The sequence below is a fragment of the Triticum aestivum genome, chromosome 2B (genome assembly GCF_018294505.1).
Source record: "Triticum aestivum cultivar Chinese Spring chromosome 2B, IWGSC CS RefSeq v2.1, whole genome shotgun sequence".
NCBI lineage: Eukaryota > Viridiplantae > Streptophyta > Magnoliopsida > Poales > Poaceae > Triticum > Triticum aestivum.
Window position 1 is genome coordinate 693169468 of NC_057798.1, and position 24744 is coordinate 693194211.

The 24744-nt window shown below is 46.2% G+C and overlaps 1 protein-coding gene across 1 annotated transcript; it reads left to right on the top strand.

The window, feature by feature from the left end:
- Window positions 1-22696: 22696 nt before the first annotated feature.
- On the top strand, window positions 22697-24324 carry LOC123042112 (transmembrane protein 45A). The gene is made up of 2 exons (XM_044464634.1): window positions 22697-23237; window positions 23612-24324. The coding sequence occupies exons 1-2, from the start codon at window positions 22894-22896 to the stop codon at window positions 24132-24134; spliced, it is 867 nt and encodes a 288-aa protein (XP_044320569.1). The 5' UTR covers window positions 22697-22893; the 3' UTR covers window positions 24135-24324.
- Window positions 24325-24744: the final 420 nt, after the last annotated feature.

Here is a 24744-nt window from a genome sequence, read left to right on the forward strand (position 1 = left end):
TTGAAGATCTTCAGCCATAATCCAAAGTGGGGTGAGATGCATAGGAAGGCCTCACACATGACAATAAATGCCGAGATGTTGAGGAAGGAGTTGGGGGCTAGATCGTGGAAAACCACCCCGTAGTAGAACATGAGTCCGCGGATGAATGGGTGGAGTGAAATCCCAGCCCGCGGACGAAGTGGGGGATGAACACTACCCTCTCATGGGGCTCCGGGGTAGGGATGATCTGTCCCTTGGTCGGAAGCCGGTGGGCGACTTCCTTGGCCAAATATCCGGCCTCCCGGAGCTTGGTGATGTCCTTCTCCTTGACGGAGGATACCATCCACTTGCCCTGCGCTCCGGATCCGGACATGATCGGAGTGCTTTCTTGAGGCGGAAGAGATGAGGATTTGGGTGCTGGAGCTCGAGAATGGGGGGGGGGGTAGAGAGAGAAGGTGTGGGTGAAAGAAAGGAATCCTTATCTCCTTATAAAGGCAGTGAATATCAAACGCCTCCCCACTCGCCTCTTCCCCAAGGGCTGTGCAGACGGCACAGTTGGATTACCCACGCCCGTATTGATGAGAATCCCGTAATAATGGGACACGATCTCTACTTTGACAAGACGTGCCAATGGAACCGCATCTCAAAACATGGAGCGGCGGGCTAAAATGGTTCGAAATAATGACCGGGTGGTGACGTGGTGTCATGCTACAAAAGTTGGCAGTGGATTGGACTCGTGAAATATTATACTCTCTGCAGTTGTGTGTGGTACTTGTTTTGTAGAGCCGGACACGTTTCCGGTGTTCGAATGCTGCTTTGGAGTACTCGGAGGAGGAACTGTTGGAGAACGTAGTAATTTCAAAAATTTCCTACGCACACGCAAGATCATGGTGATGGCATAGCAACGAGAGGGGGGAGTGTTTGTCCACGTACCCTCGTAGACCGTAAGCGGAAGCGTTATGACAACGCGGTTGATGTAGTTGTACGTCTTCACGATCCGACCAATCCAAGTACCGAACGTACGGCACCTCCGAGTTCAGCACACGTTCAGCTCGATGACGATCCCCGGGCTCCGGTCCAGCAAAGCTTCGGGGATGAGTTCCATCAGCACGACGGCGTGGTGACGATGATGATGCTCTACCGATGCAGGGCTTTGCCTAAACTCCGCGACGATATGACCGAGGTGGAATATGGTGGAGGGGGGCACCGCACACGGCTAAGGAACGATCCGTAGATCAACTTGTGTGTTATGGGGTGCCCCCTTGCCCCCATATATAAAGGAGGGAGGGGGAGGTGCGGCCGGCCCCCTTGGGGTGCGCCTGGAGGAGTCCTACTCCCATCGGGAGTAGGACTCCCCCCTCTTGCCTTGGTGGAGAAGGAAAGGGGGGAGGGGAAAGAGGAAAGGGGGCACCGCCCCCCTTCCTTGTCCTATTCGGACTAGGGGGGAGGGGGCGCGTGGCCTGCCCTGGCCGGCCCTCCTCTTCTCCCTCATGGCCCACTAAGGCCCATTAACCCCCGGGAGGGTTCTAGTAACCCCCCGGTGTTCCGGTAAAATCCCGATTTCACTCGGAACCTTTGCGATGTCCAAACATAGGCTTCCAATATATCAATCTTTATGTCTCAACCATTTCGAGACTCCTCGTCATGTCTGTGATCACATCCGGGACTCCGAACAAACTTCGGTACATCAAAACTTATAAACTCATAATAAAACTGTCATTGTAACGTTAAGCGTGCGGACCCTACGGGTTCGAGAACTATGTAGACATGACCTAGAACCATTCTCGGTCAATAACCAATAGCGGAACCTGGATGCACATATTGGTTCCTACATATTCTACGAAGATCTTTATCGGTCAAACCGCATAACAAAATACGTTGTTCCCTTTGTCATCGGTATGTTACTTACCCGAGATTTGGTCGTCGGTATCCAATACCTAGTTCAATCTCGTTACCGGCAAGTCTCTTTACTCGTTCTGTAACACATCATCTTATAACTAACTCATTAGTTACAATGCTTGCAAGGCTTAGGTGATGAGTATTACAGAGAGGGCCCAGAGATACCTCTCCGACAATCGGAGTGACAAAACCTAATCTCGAAATACGCCAACTCAACATGTACCTTCGGAGACACCTGTAGTACTCCTTTATAATCACCCAGTTACGTTGTGACGTTTGGTAGTACCCAAAGTGTTCCTCCGGTAAACGTGAGTTGCACAATCTCATAGTTGCAGGAACTTTGTATAAGTCATGAAGAAAGCAATAGCAACATACTAAACGATCAAGTGCTAGGCTAACGGAATGGGTCATGTCAATCACGTCATTCTTCTAATGATGTGATCCCATTAATCAAATGACAACACATGTCTATGGTTAGGAAACTTAACCATCTTTGATTAATGAGCTAGTCAAGTAGAGGCATACTAGTGACTATATGTTTGTCTATGTATTCACACATGTATCATGTTTCCGGTTAATACAATTCTAGCATGAATAATAAACATTTATCATGATATGAGGAAATAAATAATAACTTTATTATTGCCTCTAGGGCATATTTCCTTCAGTCTCCCACTTGCACTAGAGTCAATAATCTAGTTCACATCGCCATGTGATTTAACACCAATATTCACATCTGCATGTGATTAGTACCCATAGTTCACATCATCATGTGATCAACACCCAAAGGGTTTACTAGAGTCAATAATCTAGTTCACATCGCTATGTTATTAACACCCAAAAGAGTACTAAGGTATGATCATGTTTTGCTCGTGAGAGAAGCTTAGTCAACGGGTCTGTCACATTCAGAGCCGTATGTATTTTGCAAACATTCTATGTCTTCAATGCTCTGCATGAAGCTACTCTAGCTTAATTTCTCCCACTTTCAATATGTATCCAGTTTGAGACTTAGAGTCATCTGGATTAGTGTAAAAGTTTGCACCGATGTAACTTTTACAACGAACTCTTTTATCACCTCCATAATTGAGAAACATCTCCTTAGTCCTTACTAAGGATATTCTTGACCGTTGTCCAGTGATCTACTATTAGATCAAAATTGTATTCCTCAGAGCAAGGTATACAATATGTCTGGTTCAGAGCATAGCATACTTTATAGAACCTATGACTGAGGCCTAGGTAATGACTTTTCATTCTCTTTCTATTTTCTGCAATGGTCGGGTCTTGAGTCTTACTCAACTTCACACCTTGTAACACAGGCAAGAACTCCTTCTTTGACTGTTCCATTTTGAACTATTTCAAAAATTTATCAAGGTATGTACTCATTGAAAAATCTTATCAAGCGTCTTGATCTATCTATATAGATCTTGATGCTCAATGTGTAAGCAGCTTCACCGATGTCTTGCTTTGAAAAACTCTTATTCAAGTATCCTTTCATGCTATCCAGAATTTCCATATCATTTCCAATTAACAATATGTCATCCACATATAATATTAGAAATTCTACAGAGCTCCCACTCACTTTCTTGTAAATACAAGCTTCTTCGAAAGTCTGTATAAAACCATATGCTTTGATCAACTCATCAAAGCATATATTCCAACTCCGAGATGCTTGCACCAGTCCATAGATGGATCGCTGGAGCTTGCACAATTTGTTAGCACCTTTAGGATTGACAAAACCTTCTGGTTGCATCATATACAACTCTTCTTTAAGAAAACCATTAAGGAATGCAGTTTTGTTTATCCATTTGCCAGATTTCATAAAATGTGGCAATTGCTAACATGATTCAGGCAGACTTAAGCTTCGATACGAGTGAGAAAATCTCATCGTATTCAACACCTTGAACTTGTTGAAAACATTTCGCAACAAGTCGAGCTTTAGTAGATAGTAACACTACTATCAATGTCCGTCTTCCTCTTGAAGATCCATTTATTTAACATGGCTTGCTGATCATCGAGCAAGTCAATCAAAGTCCATACTTTGTTCTCATACATGGATCATATCTCAGATTTTATGGCCTCAAGCCATTTCGTGGAATCTGGGCTCATCATCGCTTCCTCATAGTTTGTAGGTTCATCATGGTCTAGTAACATAACTTCCAGAACAGGATTACCGTACCACTCTGGTGCGGATCTTACTCTGGAAGACCTACGAGGTTCTGTAGTAACTTAATCTGAAGTTTCATGATCATCATCATTAACTTCCTCACTAATTGGTGTAGTAGTCACAGGAACAGATTTCTGTGATTAACTACTTTCCAATAAGGGAGCAGGTACAGTTACCTCATCAAGTTCTACTTTCCTCCCACTCACTTCTTTCGAGAGAAACTCCTTCTCTAGAAAGGATCCCTTCTTAGCAACGAATGTCTTGCCTTTGGATCTGTGATAGAAGGTGTACCCAATAGTCTCGTTTGGGTATCCTATGAAGACACATTTCTCCGATTTAGGTTCGAGCTTATCTGGTTGAAGTTTCTTCACATAAGCATCGCAGCCCCAAACTTTAAGAAACGACAACTTTGGTTTCTTGCCAAACCACAGTTCATAAGGCGTCGTCTCAACGGATTTTGATGGTGCCCTATTTAACGTGAATGCGGCCGTCTCTAAAGCATAACCCCAAAATGATAGTGGTAAATCAATAAGAGACATCATAGATCGCATCATATCCAGTAAAGTACGATTACGACATTCGGACACACCATAACGTTGTGGTGTTCCAGGTGGCGTGAGCTGTGAAACTATTCCACATTGTTTTAATTGAAGACCAAACTCGTAACTCAAATATTTGTCTCCGCGATCAGATTGCTGAAACTTTATTTTCTTGTTACGATGATTTTACCACTTCACTCTGAAATTCTTTGAACCTTTCAACTATTTCAGACTTATGTTTCATCAAGTAGATATACCCATATCTGCTCAAATCATCTTGTGAAGGTCAGAAAATAACGATACTTGCCACGAGCATCAACACTCATTGGATCGCATACATCAGTATGTATTATTTCCAATAAGTCAGTAGCTTGTTCCATTGTTCCGGAGAACGAAGTTTTAGTCATCTTGCCCAAAAGGCATGGTTCGCAAGCATCAAATGATTCATAACCAAGTGATTCCGAAAATCCATCTTTTATGGATTTTCTTCATGCGCTTTACACCAATATGACCTAAACGGCAGTGCCACAAATAAGTTGCACTATCATTATTAACTTTACATCTTTTGGTTTCAATATTATGAACATGTGTATCACACGATCGAGATCCAACAAACCATTTTCATTGGGTGTATGACCATAGAAGGTTTTATTCATGTAAACAGAACAATAATTATTCTCTAACTTACATGAATAACCGCATTGCAATAAACATGATCAAATCATATTCATGCTCAACGCAAACGCCAAATAACATTTATTTAGGTTCAACACTAATCCCGAAAGTATAGGGAGTGTGCGATGATGATCATATCAATCTTGGAACTACTTCCAACATTCATCGTCACCTCACCCTCACCTAGTTTCTGTTTATTCTGCAACTCCCGTTTCGAGTTACTACTCTTAGCAACTGAACTAGTATCAAATACCAAGGGGTTGCTATAAACACTAGTAAAGTACACATCAATAGCATGTATATCAAATATACCTATGTTCACTTTGCCATCCTTCTTATCCGCCAAATACTTGGGGTAGTTCCACTTCCAGTGACCAGTCCCTTTGCAGTAGAATCACTTAGTCTTAGGCTTAGGTCCAGACTTGGGCTTCTTCATTTGAGCAGTAACTTGCTTGTTGTTCTTCTTGAAGTTCCCCTTCTTCCCTTTGCCCTTTTTCTTGAAACTAGTGATCTTGTCCACCATCAACACTTTGATGTTTTTCTTTGATTTCTACCTTCGCCGATTTTTGCATCGCGAAGAGCTTGGGAATTGTTTCGTCATCCCTTGCATACTATAGTTCATCACGAAGTTCTAGTAACTTAGTGATGGTGACTAGAGAATTCTGTCAATCACTATCTTATCTGGAAGATTAACTCCCACTTGATTCAAGCGATTGAAGTACCCAGACAATCTGAGCACATGCTCACTAGTTGAGCGATTCTCCTCCATCTTCTAGCTATAGAACTTGTTGGAGACTTCATATCTCTCAACTCGGGTATTTGCTTGAAATATTAACTTCAATTCCTGGAACATCTCATATGGTCCATGACGTTCAAAACGTCTTTGAAGTCCCGATTCTAAGCCGTTAAGCATGGTGCACTAAACTATCAAGTAGTCATCATATTGAGCTAGCCAAATGTTCATAACGTCTGCATCTGCTCCTGCAATAGGTTTGTCACCTAGCGGTGCATCAAGGACATAATTCTTCTGCGCAGCAATGAGGATAAACCTCAGATCACGGATCCAATCCGCATCATTGCTACTAACATTTTTCAACACAATTTTCTCTAGGAACATATCAAAATAAACATATGAGAGCAACAACGCAAGCTATTGATCTACAACATAATTTGCAAAATACTACCAGGACTAAGTTCATGATAAATTTAAGTTCAATTAATCATATTACTTAAGAACTCCCACTTAGACAGACATCTCTCTAGTCATCTAAGTGATCACGTGATCCAAATCAACTAAACCATAACCGATCATCACGTGAGATGGAGTAGTTTTCAATGGTGAACATCACTATGTTGATCATATCTACTATATGATTCACGCTCGACCTTTCGGTCTCCGTGTTCTGAGGCCATATCTGCATATGCTAGGCTCGTCAAGTTTAACCTGAGTATTCCACGTGTGCAAAACTGTCTTGCACCCGTTGTAGATGGACGTAGAGCTTATCACACCCGATCATCACGTGGTGTCTGGGCACGACGAACTTTGGCAACGGTGCATACTCAGGGAGAACACTTCTTGATAATTTTAGTGAGAGATCATCTTAAAATGCTACCGTCAATCAAAGCAAGATAAGATGCATAAAGGATAAACATCACATGCAATCAATATAAGTGATATGATATGGCCATCATCATCTTGTGCTTGTGATCTCCATCTCCGAAGCACCGTCATGATCACCATCGTCACCGGCGCGACACCTTGATCTTCATCGTAGCATCGTTGTCGTCTCGCCAACTATTGCTTCTACGACTATCGCTACCGCTTAGTGATAAAGTAAAGCAATTACAGGGCGTTTGCATTTCATACAATAAAGCGACAACCATATGGCTCCTGCCAGTTGCCGATAACTTCGGTTACAAAACATGATCATCTCATACAATAAAATATAGCATCACGTCTTGACCATATCACATCACAACATGCCCTGCAAAAACAAGTTAGACGTCCTCTACTTTGTTGTTGCAAGTTTTATGTGGCTGCTACGGGCTTAGCAAGAACCGTTCTTACCTACGCATCAAAAACCACAACGATAGTTTGTCAAGTTGGTGCTGTTTTAACCTTCGCAAGGACCGGGCGTAGCCACACTCGATTCAGCTAAAGTGAGAGAGACAGACACCCGCCGGTCACCTTTAAGCAACGAGTGCTCGTAGCGGTGAAACCAGTCTCGCGTAAGCGTACGCGTAATGTCGGTCCGGGCCGCATCATCTCACAATACCGCCGAACCAAAGTATGACATGCTGGTAAGCAGTATGACTTATATCGCCCACAACTCACTTGTGTTCTACTCGTGCATATGACATCTACGCATAAAACCAGGCTCGGATGCCACTGTTGGAGAACGTAGTAATTTCAAAAATTTCCTACGCACATGCAAGATCATGGTGATGGCATAGCAACGAGAGGGGAGAGTGTTCTTCCACGTACCCTCGTAGACCGTAAGCGGAAGCATTATGACAACGCGATTGATGTAGTCGTACATCTTCACGATCCGACCAATCCAAGTACCGAACGTACGACACCTCCGAGTTCAGCACACGTTCAGCTCGATGACGATCCCCAGGCTCCGATCCAGCAAAGCTTCGGGGATGAGTTCCGTCAGCACGACAGCATGGTGACGATGTTGATGCTCTACCGGCGCAGGGCTTCGCCTAAACTCCGCGACAATATGACCGAGGTGGAATATGGTGGAGGGGGGCACCGCACACGGCTAAGGAACGATCCGTAGATCAACTTGTGTGTTATGGGGTGCCCCCTTGCCCCCGTATATAAAGGAGGGAGGGGGAGGTGCGGCCGGCCCCCTTGGGGTGCGCCTGGAGGAGTCCTACTCCTACCGGGAGTAGGACTCCCCCCTCTTGCCTTGGTGGAGAAGGAAAGGGGGGAGGGGAAAGAGGAAAAAGGGGCGCCGCCCCCCCTTCCTTGTCCTATTCGGACTAGGGGGAGGGGGCGCGCGGCCTGCCCTGGCCGGCCCTCCTCTTCTCCCTCATGGCCCACTAAGGCCCATTAACCCCCGGGAGGGTTCCGGTAACGCCCCGGTGTTCCGGTAAAATCCCGATTTCACCCGGAACCTTTCCGATGTCCAAACATAGGCTTCCAATATATCAATCTTTATGTCTCAACCATTTCGAGACTCCTCGTCATGTCCGTGATCACATCCGGGACTTCGAACAAACTTCGGTACATCAAAACTTATAAACTCATAATAAAACTGTCATCGTAACATTAAGCGTGCGGACCCTACGGGTTCGAGAACTATGTAGACATGACCTAGAACCATTCTCGGTCAATAACCAATAGCGAAACCTAGATGCCCATATTGGTTCCTACATATTCTACAAAGATCTTTATCGGTCAAACCGCATAACAACATACGTTGTTCCCTTTGTCATCGGTATGTTACTTACCCGAGATTTGATCGTCGGTATCCAATACCTAGTTCAATCTCGTTACCGGCAAGTCTCTTTACTCGTTTTGTAACACATCATCTTATAACTAACTCATTAGTTACAATGCTTGCAAGGCTTTGGTGATGAGTATTACCGAGAGGGCCCAGAGATACCTCTCCAACAATCGGAGTGACAAAACCTAATCTCAAAATACGCCAACTCAACATGTACCTTCGGAGACACCTGTAGTACTCCTTTATAATCACCCAGTTACGTTGTGACGTTTGGTAGTACCCAAAGTGTTCCTCCGGTAAACGTGAGTTGCACAATCTCATAGTTGCAGGAACTTTGTATAAGTCATGAAGAAAGCAATAGCAACATACTAAACGATCAAGTGCTAGGCTAACGGAATGGGTCATGTCAATCACGTCATTCTTCTAATGATGTGATCCCATTAATCAAATGACAACACATGTCTATGGTTAGGAAACATAACCATCTTTGATTAATGAGCTAGTCAAGTAGAGGCATACTAGTGACTATATGTTTGTCTATGTATTCACACATGTATCATGTTTCCGGTTAATACAATTCTAGCATGAATAATAAACATTTATCATGATATGAGGAAATAAATAATAACTTTATTATTGCCTCTAGGGCATATTTCCTTCAGGAACCCGCCTTGCAATGTCGAAGACAATTTGCACGCCGGACACATCGTCATTGAAGCCTGGTTTAGGGGCTACTGAGGGAGTCCCGGACTAAGGGGTCCTCGGGCGTCCGGACTATGTAACGTGGGCCGGACTGATGGTCGTGAAGATACAAGACATAAGAATCTCTCCCGTGTCCGGATGGGACTCTCCTTGGCGTGGATGGCAAGCTTGGCATTCGGATATGAAGATTCCTTTCTCTATAACCGACTTTGTACAACCCTAGTCCCCTTCAGTGTCTATATAAATCGGAGGGTTTAGTCCGTAGAGGCAATAATAATCATACATGCTAGACTTTAAGGGTTTTAGCCATTAAGGGCTCATGGTAGATCAACTCTTGTAATACTCGTATTCATCAAGATCAATCTAGAAGGAAGTAGGGTATTACCTCCATAGAGAGGGTGTAGGATCAAAAGTATGTCTAGAGGGGCGTGATTAGACTACTTGACCAAATAAAAATCTATCCTTTTCCCAATTTTAGTTCTTGGCAGATTTTAGCAACTTAGCACGGTTCAAGCAATCTCAACACAATTCAAGCAAGCATGCAAAGAGTATATGAGCAGCGGAAAGTAAAGCATGCAACTTGCTAGAATGTAAAGGGAAGGGTTTGGAGAGTGCAAACGCAATAGGAGACACGGATGTTTTTGTCGTGGTTCCGATAGGTAGTGCTATCGTACATCCATGTTGATGGAGACTTCAACCCACGAAGGGTAACGGTTGCGCGAGTCCACGGAGGGCTCCACCCAAGAAGGGTCCACGAAGAAGCAACCTTGTCTATCCCACCATGGCCGTCGCCCACGAAGGACTTGCCACACTAGGGGTAGATCTTCATGAAGTAGGTGATCTCCTTGCCCTTACAAACTCCTTGGTTCAACTCCACAATCTTGTCGGAGGCTCCCAAGTGACACCTAGCCAATCTAGGAGACACCACTCTCCAAGAAGTAACAAATGGTGTGTTGATGAGGAACTCCTTGCTCTTGCGCTTCAAATGATAGTCTCCCCAACACTCAACTCTCTCTCACAGGATTTGGATTTGGTGGAAAGAAGATTTGAGTGGAAAGCAACTTGGGGAAGGCTAGAGATCAAGATTCATATGGTAGGAATGGAATATCTTGGTCTCAACACAAGTGTAGATGGTTCTCTCTCAGAAAATATATGTTGGAAGTGTAGGCATGTTCTGATGGCTCTCTCTACGAATGAAGAGTGGGTAGAGGGGTATATATATCCTCCACACAAAATCTAACCGTTACACACAACTTACCAATCTCGGTGGGACCGAATGGAGAAACTTGGTCGGACCGATTTAGCAAATCATGTGACCGTTAGGATTTTTGGTGAGACTGACATGCAACTCGGTAGGACCAATATGATTAGGGTTAGGGCATAACGTAATCTCGGTGAGACCGATTACACAAACTCGGTGAGACCGATTTTGGTAATGGACACACAGAGGGTTGGTCAGGCAAACTTGGTGGGACCGATTCGCTCATCTCGGTAAGACCGAAACGTTACGAAAAGGAAATAGAGAGTTTGCATTGTAATCTTGGTGGGACCGATTCGCTCATCTCGGTAAGACCGAAATGTTACAAATGGAAACAAAGAGATTACAACCCCATCTCGGTGAGACCAAGATCCCTATCAGTGAGACCGATTTGCCTAGGGTTTGTGGTAGTGGCTATGACATCTGAACTCAGTGGCACCGGATAGGAAGAATCGGTGGGGCCGAGTTTGACTTTTGGTTTAGGTCATATGTGGATATGAGAAAGTAGTTGAGGGCTTTTGGAGCATATCACTAAGCATTTTGAGCAAGAAAGCCATTAAGGAACACCTCATCCCTCCTTGATAGTATTGGCTTTTCCTATAGACTCAATGTGATCTTGGATCACTTAAAATAGAAAATGTAGAGTCTTGTGCTTTGAGCTTGAGCCAATCCTTTTGTCCTTAGTATTTTGAGGGATCCACTTTTCTCATCCATGCCATGCCAATCATTGAGCTTTCCTGAGATATTTCTCTTGAAGTAGCATTAGCTCAATGAGATATATGTTGTTAGGAATTACCAAAACCACCCAGGGTTAGTTGCACTTTCAATCTCCCCCTTTTTGGTAATTTATGACAACATATAGATCGAAGCTTCGACAAATGATAATAAGATTGAAAGACATAGTCGCTTTGAGAAGTATGTGAAAAGTAAGAGCTCCCCCTAAATTTGTGCATTATTTAAAATTTGCTTTGGACTGCAAATGCACAATGAGTTAGGATCATGGGTTACTCTTCCGTGTCACATACATCTTGGTGGAGCGCTCAAAACGATAATAATTAAACACATGCACTCATCACTAAGCAAAGTGAATGATCATATAAGGATATAAAAGGATAATGTCATCCAACAAGCATTAAGGTAGCATATGATCAAACACATGATCATCCAAGTATCTCACAAAAGGCATAGAGTATTAAGCAAACAAGCAAATAACGAAGTTCAACCACCAAAGAAGACAAGAGAGAACAAAAGCAACACTCTTTCTCGAAGCCTATGATCTATACATTTTTGTCCCCCTTTGGCAACAACGTACCAAAAAGTTCATAAAAAATGCATAGTGCTAATTGACTCTCAGGCTTGGTCTTCATGGGATGGTGTAGAGATGGCTCCTTGGACGAAGACTTCTGTTGATGTAGCTGGAGCTGGTGGAGAGGGTGCTTGAGCTGGATGCACTGAAGTTGTAGCTGGTGCAGATGATGTAGCTCTGGTGTCTAGAACAGGCACTACAACAGATCTCTGTCCTCTGGGCACTCTAGCAAATGCATCAGTACTTGACTTGCCCTTCTTCTCCTCCATATCCTCCTGTAGTTGCTCAACTGCAGTCTGGATCTCTGTCACTTTGACATCAAGAGCATAGAACTTCTACTCCATGATTCTCTCCAGGCTCTCCTGGTTTTGAGTCGGGTTGGCCAAGCCCTTCTCAATCCTCACAGTGGAGGCAATCAAGTAGCCAAGCTGATCTTGCTTGCTCTTCAGGAAAATCTGAGATGCCTCTTCAGCAGTTGGCATCTTAGCAGCCTTCTCAGTCGTTGCCTTCTCCTTCTTCTCTTGTGCTTGCAGAGAAGATGGTTCAATTTCATCCATCACAATAGTGTTGTCCTTAAAGTCAGGGTAGATGGGCATGTGATCCTTGTCCAAGAGATATGTGTCGGTGCCCATCTTGGAGTTTATAAGCTCCTGAATCTGTGGGGCATACCCACAACTCCTCTTCTGATCAGCAGCAGTCCTTTTGATTGTTTCCACAATCAGGATCATGACTTTGAACTTCTGAGGCACATCAAATATATGGAGCAAATTAATTGCATGACCTCTGATCATCTTGTGATCACCTGACTTGGGCAGCAAAGTATGCCTTAGTATCCAGTTGATAGTGGGCAGTCCTGACAGCAGATAGTGTATAGATCCAAACTTGTGTGTCTCAAGTGCAGCATGTGGGATCTCTTTGTACATATGAGCCATGGAGTTGTGATCTTTCTTCTTCTTGGCATAGACATCCAAGTCATCCTCATTCTCCTTTGGAGCATTTATCAATTCAGACAATTCCTCAACTGTTGACTGGTACCCGGTACCCTCAGACATCCAGACTATCCTCCCATCTGGGTAGAAATGAGTTGTGGAGTAGAACTACATAATGAGCTCATCATTCCACTTTGTGAGCTTCTGCCCAACAAAGTCTACTACTCCACATGACTTGAAACTATCATAAACTCCTGGATAATGATATTCATTCTTCCTAATGTACTCCCAATCAACCCATCTCATGTCACAGACAATGGGCTTCTTGTCAAGCATCACTGTCTCATAGAAATCCTGCTGTTCCTTAGTATGGAACCTGTAGTCCACAACAATCCTTCTCCTGACAGCATAGGGGTCGGTCAATCTCCACTGTCTCAGACCTGCATCCTTTCTGAGCTTCATGTCTTCTGCAACTGGGTGAGCATCTTTATGATCTGGGATCTTGGGCTTCAGCTTTCTCAAGACAAGTGAGTCCTCATCTTCTTCTTCAGCAGCTTCAGGCGCTGGGGCTTTGTTCTTCTCTGCAGCTGGAATACTCCTGGTGTTCCTCTTGGGTGCAGACTTGGGTTTTGGAGCAACAACTTTGGGAGCATCTTTGGGCTTAGATGGAGCAGCCCCTGACCTTATAGCATCTCCCATCAGGTTTTGAGCTTTAGGTGCTGGTGCAGAAACCTCTTCCTCTTCATCTTCAGAGTTTCTCCTCATAGAGGGCTTGCCAAGTACCTTGGCAGTAGTGGTTCTGACTCTCTTCTTCTTCTTTTCTTGGCCAGCAGCTTCATCTTCAGACTCAATGGTGAACTTCATGGTTTCACCAGTAGCAACATTCCTAGGTTTGGAAGTTGGAATTCTCCTTGCAGGTGCCTTCTTCTCCATCCCTGGCTTAGTGGTAGCAGTTGTGCCATATTCCTTCTTCAGAACTTTCTTCTTTGAGGTGGCCTCATCCTCAACAGCCACATAGTCCTCATCCTCAGAATCTGAGGTCTTCTTCTTTCTGGCCCTGGTGGCTGCTAGAGGGACTAGTGCCCTCACTCATCTGAACCTGCTCCTCAGACTTTTTCTGACTGTCACTCTGATCTGACATGGTGCAAATTCTAACAGCAGACCCTGTGAATAGATATAGATGAGGTAGAGTGGATGAGCATCACAAAGTACAAAGGTTTTTGCAAAGAAATTAATTAAAAACTTAGTTTTAGATTTCCACAGAAAGCATTTCGGAGCTACCTATTTGTAAACTCAGTGATACCGAAGCAGCTTTTAGAACCTAAACTAGTGAACTCGGTCAGACCGAGTCACAGTTCGGTGGCACCGAGACTGTTAGGGTTTCACAAAGTCCTAAAATCAGTCACATCGATTTGCAATTCTCGGTCAGACCGAGAATCACATGTGCACTGGCCTGAGCCAAATCGGTGGGACCAATTTCTACAACTCGGTCGGTCCGAGATGAGTTCGGCGGAAACATAACCCTAAATTTTCAATCCAAAACTAATCTACGGAGTGTTTTCACTAGATAGGAAGATTTCAATCGTGGCAAGATACATGGCAATGCAATGTGATAGGAATCAGAGTGAGGAATAGCACAAGGTTTCAAATCCATACCCTAGTTCGGTGATGGATTTTCTACGGTGGCAACGACGGTGTTGAATCCCGTTGACGGCAGCGGAGACCAGCGGCGGGAGGTCGCTGGCAACGAGGAGGACGATCCGGAGACCTGAGGAGGCAGAGCAGGCAGTGCGCGGGCGAAGAGGTTCGGAAAATTTTCCAAAATTTGGCCCGAGGGTATAAATAGCCTAACCCTGTCGGTGTGACCGAGTGGAACAACTCGGTGGCACCGAGATGCATAACTGCAAGCAGTTACTGCAACTCACGTGTGACCGAAAAGTTCAAATCGGTTGCACCGAGATTGAAAACCTAGATCAACTTAGTGATCTCGGTGGGACCGAAATGGATGGATCGGTCGGACTGAGATGCACAAAGAGGTTTTGGAAGTTTAAGTCTATGATGAATCGGGGACTCCGAGTGCTCCTCACACAGAGTGGTTCGAATCTGACTTGATCAAACTTTGTGATGTAGCATGAATAGTGGAGCAACCATTTGGAATAGCTCCAAGTGGAGCATAGTAGCAACACCTACAATATGAAATAGAGATTTGCAAAGAACACACAGATCTGAATGTTGCAGACCCGTTGACTAAAACCTCTCTCGTAAGCATAACATGATCAAACCCTAGAACTCATTAAGTGTTAATAACATGGTGATGTGAACTAGATTATTGACTCTAGTAAACTCTTCGGTGTTAATCACATGGTGATGTGAACTAGATTATTGACTCTAGTAAACTCTTTGGGTGTTAGTGCACATGGCGATGTGAACTATGAGTGTTAATCACATGGCGATGTGAACTAGATTATTGACTCTAGTGCAAGTGGGAGAATGTTGGAAATATGCCCTAGAGGCAATAATAAAATGGTTCTTGTTATATTTCCTTGTTCATGATAATTGTCTATTGTTCATGCTATAATTGTAAACCGAAAACCGTAATACATGTGTGAATACATAGACCACAACATGTCCCTAGTAAGCCTTGACTAGCTCGTTGATCAATAGATGGTTATGGTTTCCTGACCATGGACATTGGATCACTACGGGAAACTGGAGATTTGCCGTCAGTACTGTTCTTTGCCGTCAGCATTTCGTCGGGCCAGACGACAAAGACAAACTTTGCCAACAACGGCTGACGGCAAAGAACAACTGACGGCAAATCCATACTTTGCCGTCTGTAAAAAAACACAGACGGCAAAGATTCTTTGCCGTCTGGGATTCTTTTTTACAGACGGCAAAGAGCTCTTTTTGCCGTCTGCAACAAAAATCGCAGACGGCAAAGCATCTATGCCGTCTGTGTTTGCTTTGGTAGCCAGCAAATAATCTTTGCCGTCTGTTTTTTTTTAGACAGCAAATTAAGCTCTTTGCCGTCTGTATTTGTTTTCACAGACGACAAAGAAGAAGCACACCACGCGGATCCGTCACACGGATTGATGACTTGGCAGCATCTGAGACGCCCATCCCACCCACTCAGGACGCACGCGACGAACGCCCCAACCCACCCTACGACGCACGCGCCCCAACCCACGACCCCACCCCACGACCCCACGCTCGTACCTGCCCCACGCCCCCACCCACGATTCCCATCTCCTTCTCCCCCGTGCTGTCTCATCTCTCCATCTCCTTCTCCCCCGCTAGCCAGTGCTCTCCTCCCTCCTCCTCCCTCCTTCTCCCTTGAGAGCAGCCACACGCCGCCGGCCAACGCCGCCCGCCCGTCCGGCACCCCCGTCCACCGCTCGCCCATCTCCGAGCAACTGTATGCCGTGGCCAACGCCCGCGAGCCCGTGCGTCCGCCGCCACGCCCAGCGCCCTTCCGCCACCTCGTCGGCGCCGCGTGAAGCTCCACCCCTCGCGAGCTCGTCCTCATCGGCCGGCCATGTGCACCCCAGCTCCTTCGGCCGTGCACCCAAGCCCGTCCACACCCCGAGCTCCTCCACACCCGCCGGTCCTGCGCTCCACCTCGTGAGCTCTGCCGCTAGAGCAGCCGGGCGCTCCACCGGTCGAGCACCGGCCATCCCCAACCTCCCTCGCGTGCCTCCCCGCGGCGCCGGAGCGAGTCAGCTACCGAGCACGGCTGAGCAGGGCCATCCCGACCTCCCTCGCGTGCCTCCCCGCAGCGCCGGTGCGAGTTAGCCCCCGAGCGCGGCTGGGCCGGAGTTGCGCGACTGGACAGGGTCGGGCGGCGGCGCGGCAAGCAGAACAACAGAGCGGCGAGGCGAGCGTCGCACTGCACGGTGGGGCGGGCAGAGCAATGGAGTGGAGAAGGACCTGATTGCTTTTTTGTCTTACTTGTTAGGGTCCTTTGTATTAATTTCCAGGACTATTTTGTAACTTTAGTTTTTTTCGGGGTCATGTATGCATTTTGTACTTCACTATCGTTGAATGAAAGGCACTACACGCGGATGGGCTTTTCCCTGTTAAAAAATAAGAAAGATAGGTGGTGCGCCCGCATGAGTTGACCGCATCGGTCGGTATCAACACTGCTGTGTTTTTTTAATTTGACCCCTTTCTTTGCCGTCTATGATATACGGGGCTGACGGCAAAGACATGAATAGCAGACGGCAAACTTGTAGCCTGGCTGACGGCAAAACATCATTTTTTTGCTGTCTATGATTTATAAGGCTGACAGCAAAGAAGATTCGGCTGACGGCAAAGTCTTTGCCGTCTGGCCGATGAAAAGCAGACGACAAAGTATTCTTTGCCGACTTATCTTTGCCGTCTGACTTCGCCGTCTGCTTCCTGACGGCAAAATCTTTGCCATCTAGATTTAGGTCTTTGCTGTCTGTAATTCACAGATGGCAAATTACCTGTTTCCTGTAGTGGATGTCATTGATAACAGGATCACATCATTAGGAGAATGATGTGATGGACAAGACCCAATTCTAAGAATAGCACAAGATCGTGTAGTTCGTTTCCTAGAGCTTTTCTAATGTCAAGTATCATTTCCTTAGACCATCAGATTGTGCAACTCCCGGATACATAGGAGTGCCTTAGGTGTATCAAATGTCACAACGTAACTGGGTGACTATAAAGGTGCACTACATGTATCTTCGAAAGTGTCTGTTGGGTTGGCATGAATCAAGACTGGGATTTGTCACTCCGTATGACGGAGAGGTATCTCTGGGCCCACTCAGTAATGCATCATCATAATGAGCTCACTGTGACTAAGGAGTTAGCCACGGGATCATGCATTATGGAACGAGTAAAGAGACTTGCTGGTAACGAGATTGAACAAGGTATAGGGATACCGATGATCGAATCTCGGGCAAGTAACATACCGATGGACAAAGGGAATTGCATACGGGATTGATTGAATCCCCGACATCGTGGTTCATCCAATGAGATCATCGTGGAACATGTGGGAGCCAATATGGGTATCCAGATCCCATTATCGGTTATTGGCCGGAGAGGTGTCTCGGTCATGTCTTCATGGTTCCCGAACCCGTAGGGTCTACACACTTAAGGTTCGGTGACGCTAGAGTTGTAATGAGACTGGTATGTGGTTACCGAAGGTTGTTCGGAGTCCCAGATAAGATCACGGACGTGACAAGGAACTCCGAAATGGTCCAGAGGTGAAGATCGATATATTGGACGAAGGGTATTGGAGTCCGGAATTGTTCTGGGGTACCGGGTGACGACCAGCGTGTCTGAAAGGGGTTTCGAAGGCCCCGACAAGCGTTGGGGAGCCTTATGGGCCAAGTGGAGGGGCCACATCAGCCACTAATGGGTTGTGCACCCCTCCCACCCCATCTCACGTAACCTGGAGAGGTGGGGGCGCCTCCCCTAGGGCATCCACCCCTCCCGGCTTGGGGGGCAAGTTTCCTAGGGGTGGGGGCGCCCAAACCCATCTAGGGTTTCCCCTATGGCCGCTGCCCCTCCCCTAGGGAAACCCTAGGCGCCTCCTCCTCCCTCCCTTCCCCCTATATATAGTGAGGAAGAGAGAAGGCAGCAGCACCCTTTCCCCTGGTGCAGCCCCTCCCTCCTCCAACACCTCCTCCTCCTCTATAGTGTTTGGCGAAGCCCTGCAGGAGAACCACAAGCTCCACCACCACGCCGTCGTGCTGTCAGAGCTCTCCCTCAACTTCTCCTCTCCCCTTGTTGGATCAAGAAGGAGGAGACATCCTCGGGCTGTACATGTGTTTAACATGGAGGCGCCGTCCATTCGGCGCTAGATCAGATCTTCCGCGATTTGAACTGCCGCGAGTACGACTCCATCGACCGCGTTCTTGTAACGCTTCCGCTTAGCGATCTTCAAGGGTATGAAGATGCACTCCCTCTCTCTCGTTGCTAGCATTTCCTAGATTGATCTTGGTGACACATAGGAAAATTTGAAGTTATTACTACGTTCCCCAACAATAGTTACTCATGCCATGCTTAATTAGCTAGGAGCTCGTAATGGTTTACCTTGCGTGCCAACATGGTAATTAAAATGGTTGTGATGTAGTATGATAGGATGGTATCCTCCTTTGAATGATTCAAGTGGCTTGACTTGGCACATGTTCACGCATGTAGTTGAAACAAAATCAACATGGCCTCTACGATATTTATGGTCATGGTGATTTATATCCTACTCATGCTTGCACTCAATGTTGATTAATCTCAACGCATGTTTATGACTGTTGTCGCTCTCTAGTTGGTCGCTTCCCAGTCTCTTTCTAGCCTTCACTTGTACTAAGCGGGAATATTGCTTGTGCATCCACTTCCATAAACCTCAAAGTTGTTCCATATGAGTCCACCATACCTTCCTATATGTGATATTTACCTGCCGTTCCAAGTAAATTTGCAAGTACCAACCTCTAAACCTTCAAATGATAATCTGTTTTGTATGCTCGAATAGCTCATGTATCAACTAGGGCTGTCAATATCTTCCATGCTAGGTGGATTATTTTCACGATGAGTGGACTCCTCTCATCATTCACGAGAAAATGGCTAGTAACCGGGATGCTCAGTCCCATGCTCAAAGCAAATCAAATCAAAATAATTGCAAACAAAACTCCCCCAGGATTGTTGTTAGTTGGACGGTACCCGTTGTTTCGGACCAGCCGTGGAGCGTGCTTGTTGGTGGTGGGGGAGTATAAACTTTACCATTCTGTTTGGGAACCGCCTATAATGTATGTAGCATGGAATATACTGAGATCTCTTAGTTGTTATGTTGACAATGAAAGCATACCGCTCAAAATATTATTCAATCTCTTTTTCAAAACTCGAGCTCTGGCACCTCTGCAAATCCCTGCTTCCCTCTACGAAGGGCCTATCTATTTATTTTTATTGCTGAGTCATCATTCTCTTATTAAAAAGCACCAGTTAGAGAGCACCACTGTCATTTGTATGCATTGTTATTAATTTATATTGAGTATGATTGTGACTAGATCTCTTTTACTGTGAATTACAATGTCTAGTTAGTCCTCGATCTTCATAGGTGCTCTGCATTTATGTTTTGCGGTCTCAGAAAGGGCTAGCGAGATACCATCTTGTTATATCATATCATGACTGTTTTGAAGAAGTGTTGTCATCCGAGATTTATTATTATTGCTCGCTAGTCGGTTATGCCATTGATATGAGTAAATGTGAGACCTAAAAGTTATTGTAAATATGGTTAGCTCATACTCTTGGCTGAAAACTTGAATGCTGGCTTTACATATTTGCAACAACAAGATCAAACGGAGTTTGTAATTTTTTTTTCTTTATCTCTTTCAGTTTATCAACTGAATTGCTTGAGGACAAGCAAACGTTTAAGCTTGGGGGAGTTGATACATCTTCGTTGTATCTACTTTTCCAAACTCTTTTGCCCTTGTTTTGGACTCTAACTTGCACGATTTGGATGGAACTAACCCGGACTGACGCTGTTTTCAGCAGAATTTCCATGGTGTTATTTTTGTGCAGAATGAAAATTCTCGGAATGATCTAAAAATCAACGGAGATTATTTTTGGAATTAATAAAAACATTGGCGAAAGAATCAGCATCATGGGGCCCACACCCTAGCCACAAGGGTGGGGGGCGCCCCCCCCCCCGGGCCGCGCCCTGCAACCTTGTGGTTCTGCCCCCTGGACCTCCCGACCTCAACTCCAACTCCATATATTCACTTTCGGGGAGAAAAAGATCGGAGAAAAAGTTTCATCGCGGTTTACGATACGGAGCCGCCACCAAGCCCTGTTCTTCCTCGGGAGGGCAGATCTGGAGTCCGTTCGGGGCTCCGGAGAGGGGAATCCGTCGCCATCGTCATCATCAACCATCCTCCATCACCAATTTCATGATGCTCACCGCCGTACGTGAGTAATTCCATCGTAGGCTTTCTGGACCGTGATGGGTTGGATGAGATTTACCATGTAATCGAGTTAGTTTTGTTAGGATTTGATCCCTAGTATCCACTCCGTTCTAAGATTGATGTTGCTATGACTTACTATGCTTAATGCTTGTCACTAGGGCCCGAGTGCCATGAACTCATATCTGAACCCTTTATGTTTTCATAAATATGTTTGTGTTCTTGATCCGATATTGCAAGTTATAGTTACCTACTACGTGTTATGATCTGGCAACCCTAGAGTGACAATAGTCAGGACCACTCCTGGTGATGAACATAGTTTGAGGAGTTCATGTATTCTCTAAGTGCTAATGATTTGGTTCGGTACTCTATTAAAATGAGGCCTTAATATCCCTTAGTTTCCAATAGGACCCCAGTGCTATGGGAGGGTAGGACAAAAGATGCCATGCAAGTTCTTTTCCATAAGCATGTATGACTATATTCGGAATACATGTCTACATTACATTGATGAACTGGAGCTAGTTCTGTGTCACCCTATGTTATAACCGTTGCATGATGAATGCCATCTGACATAATTATCCATCATTGATCCATTGCCTGCGAGCTTTTAACATATTGATCTTTACTAAGTTACTTTTCCGTTGCCACTGTTACGATTGCTACGAAACTACCACTGTTACTTTTGTCACTGTTACCGTTACTTCCATACTACTTTGCTACTAAATACTTTGCTGCAGATATTAAGTCTTTCAGGTGTAGCTGAATTGACAACTCAGCTGCTAATACTTGAGAATATTCTTTAGCTCCCCTTGTGTCGAATCAATAAATTTGGGTTAGATACTCTACCCTCGAAAATTGTTGCGATCCCCTATACTTGTGGGTTATCAGAGGTGCGTCGCTCGTCGGCGGCGGTGTGATGATAAGGACGAGTGACGCTGCTCCTCCCTCATCACCGTTCGATGTGAGATCGCTGCAAACGCCCATCGATGATTTTTTTCTTTCAACATCTTCCTTGTTGCAAAAAAGATTTTTGCAACATCACTAATGTTGCAAAACTTCCTTCCACAAGTTATGCAACAATATCTGCAACATTGGTTTTGTTGCAAAAAAATGCAACAATATCTCTGTTGCAAAAGTTCTGCAACATGAACTTTGTTGCAAACCTTTCAACGCAACATCATCCTAGTTGCGAAACTGATAGCTAAGTCGCACGGTATCCCGCGTTAAATCCAGAGGCTAGCAAGACAACGGTTCTTTTAAGAATATTCGTCGGCCGACACGTAGTGTTGCCCTATTATAAGTGGTGCACCGTACGTCTCCAAACTTGTTAAATTACTACCGAAAAAAATGTTTTCAAGATTTGTGAACCTATATGACATAAATTTAGAAGCTGCTCATGCATTTAACTTCGATAATACTACATCTACGTCAAGCTACGAAGAGTTTTAGGTAAACTGCCTATTAATTATCTCGGCTCCTCCTGATTTTCAGGTGGGTGGAGCCCCTTCCACCCCCTTCTCCAATCCAAATTAGCCATGTTGCTCTTTACTTAAAAGTACATAAGTTCAGTTACGTAAGTCTAGCATTACTGTAGATGAAAACAAACACGACCGTAGTAGTAGTAGTGCTGCTTTTAAGGGACCTGATCCAAATAATACATCACATCATGGGTTTGACCAAACGAAGCATCTCCACGACGCAGAGATACCTGGGATCAGACCAATAAACGGCGCCAAGAAACGCAGACATGGTTCGCCGGCCCTCTGAATCTCTGAGCAAGATGTGCAGTGCAGGTGCAGCACAAGACTGTCGGAGGACGAAGCTATTGGACTGGACTAGACTATGGTGTTCTGTCTGTCTCTCTCTAATCTTGGACCCCCCGCACCTAACGACGGAAGCTTTTTGCTTATTCGGTTATTCCCCTGTCTCGGATCCTCGCAGAGATCTGGCGATCCATCTATCCCCCGACCTCTTCTCTTCTCCGATTCACCGGTCATCAACCGACCCCGCGCGGTCCGGCATTGCCGTACCCCAGCTCGCCGCCGCCGCGAGCCGAGGCTAAATGGGGTCGTTCAACGGCCACGTGCTGCCAGGGACGCTGTTCCTAGTGGTGGGCCTGTGGCGGGTGTGGTCCGCCGTCGCGCGCTTCGCCGCCGACCCGCCGTCGTTCCGCGTCCGCGCGTGGTGCCCCCTCGAGCTCCCCGGGGCGCCCCGCCTCCTGGAGCTCTACGTGGTGGCTGGCGGCACGTTCCTCGACATGTGCCTGGAGCTCGGCGGCGGCGTCCTCGCCGGCCGCGGCGATGGGGTCGCCCCGGAGTCCAGCCTCATCTATCTCGAGCACGCCGGCATGCTCCTCATGTTCTTCCTCTTCGGCGCGCTCGCCCTCCTCTCCCAGAAGCGCAGCAGGTGTGTTGCCGTCCTCCTCCGTCCTCCGTGGATCTGTCAACTCTGTTCTTGAGTTGGTGTCAATTATAATGCCATACTTCAGATAGCTCAAAGTTGGTAGAAATTGTGTGAAATTCGTACCACCAAAAGTCTAACTGAGACATCAATTTGGTAATGTTTGATTTCGTTGCATAATAATCTTGTGTTAAAGGTCACATTTTGCCTTCAGTTAACACCCGGTTTAAGCTGAGCTCTCTGCAATTGCGATCGTCATCTCAGACTCAGACACATTTTATTTGTTGTCAATTTCAGTAACATTGTCAGCCAGTTTTGATGACCATCTCAGATAGATTTTACTTGATCTCATAAGCTCACTGCAATGGCGATCACCGCAGGTACCTGCCCCTGACCGACGGCGAGCTGTGCCTGGTGGCGGCGGCAGCGTTCACGTCGGAATTCCTGCTCTTCTCCTACCACTCGGCCACCCACACAGGACTGGAGGGGTACTACCACCACCTCCTCGTCATCCTCATCGGCCTCTGCATCCTCGCCACCGTCCTTGGCGCGCTCTTGCCGGCGAGCTTCCCCGTCGACGTCGCTGCCGGCATGCTCATGGCGCTGCAGGGGCTGTGGTTCTACCAGACGGCGCTCACGCTGTACGGCCCCATGCTCCCGGCCGGGTGCGACCGAGATGCCAGCGGCCACCAAGTCGACTGCCACAGCCGCGCCGCAGGGGAACGCGCCGAGCAGCTGGCTAACTTCCAGCTGTTCGGGGCTGTGTTCCTCGCCTTCGTCTACGTGCTTGGGTGCTATGCTGTCGCCGCGGCCGTGTACGGGCACCCTGACCTGGCGGCCATGCATGAGGAGCACGCCGCCGCCCTGGAGTGCCGCGGCGGCGCCGAGGAGTGCGTGGCCTAGTGGCGTCTGATTAGTAGTACATATCTGTAGCTCTGTTCTTGCCTCAGTATACTCAGTAGCAAGTGAAAACATTATGATGTGATATGTTGTTGTTAGTAGTGCTGTTTCAATTGTGAGCGGCGTTTGAAATGAAACTTTGCAGATTGAGAAAAGCTTCAAATGGAAAATACGAGCTGGATCAAAAGTTTTGCCACCTTTGCTGATGCTTCATCCTACAAGTCAGAGCCTCCCTCTCCTGATGTTCTAGCTAGTGCTCTTTTCATGTGTACTATTTGTGATACATGTTGTCAGCGTCCCCGCTACTGAAGAACAGAAGGAACTGGCGGCACGCGATCAAGGCCCTGTAGCAGTTCCGGCAAGCGAGGCAAGCACGGGAAGGAGCGATCGAGCTGAAGGCCCGGCCCAGTGGCCCAAGCGCAAGGCGAACCCACCTAAGTGGCTGAAGGATTATACGACGGCCTGTTAACTATGTTAACGGTCGATAGATAAATAGCTCTCTTGCTCTCTCTGTTTGATTTGGCTAGAAAGTGGATGGCGGCTTCGGCCGGTGTAATCGGATAGGTGTGTGGGTGGATGGGAGGATAGCTATCGAAACTTTTCCCCAATTTGA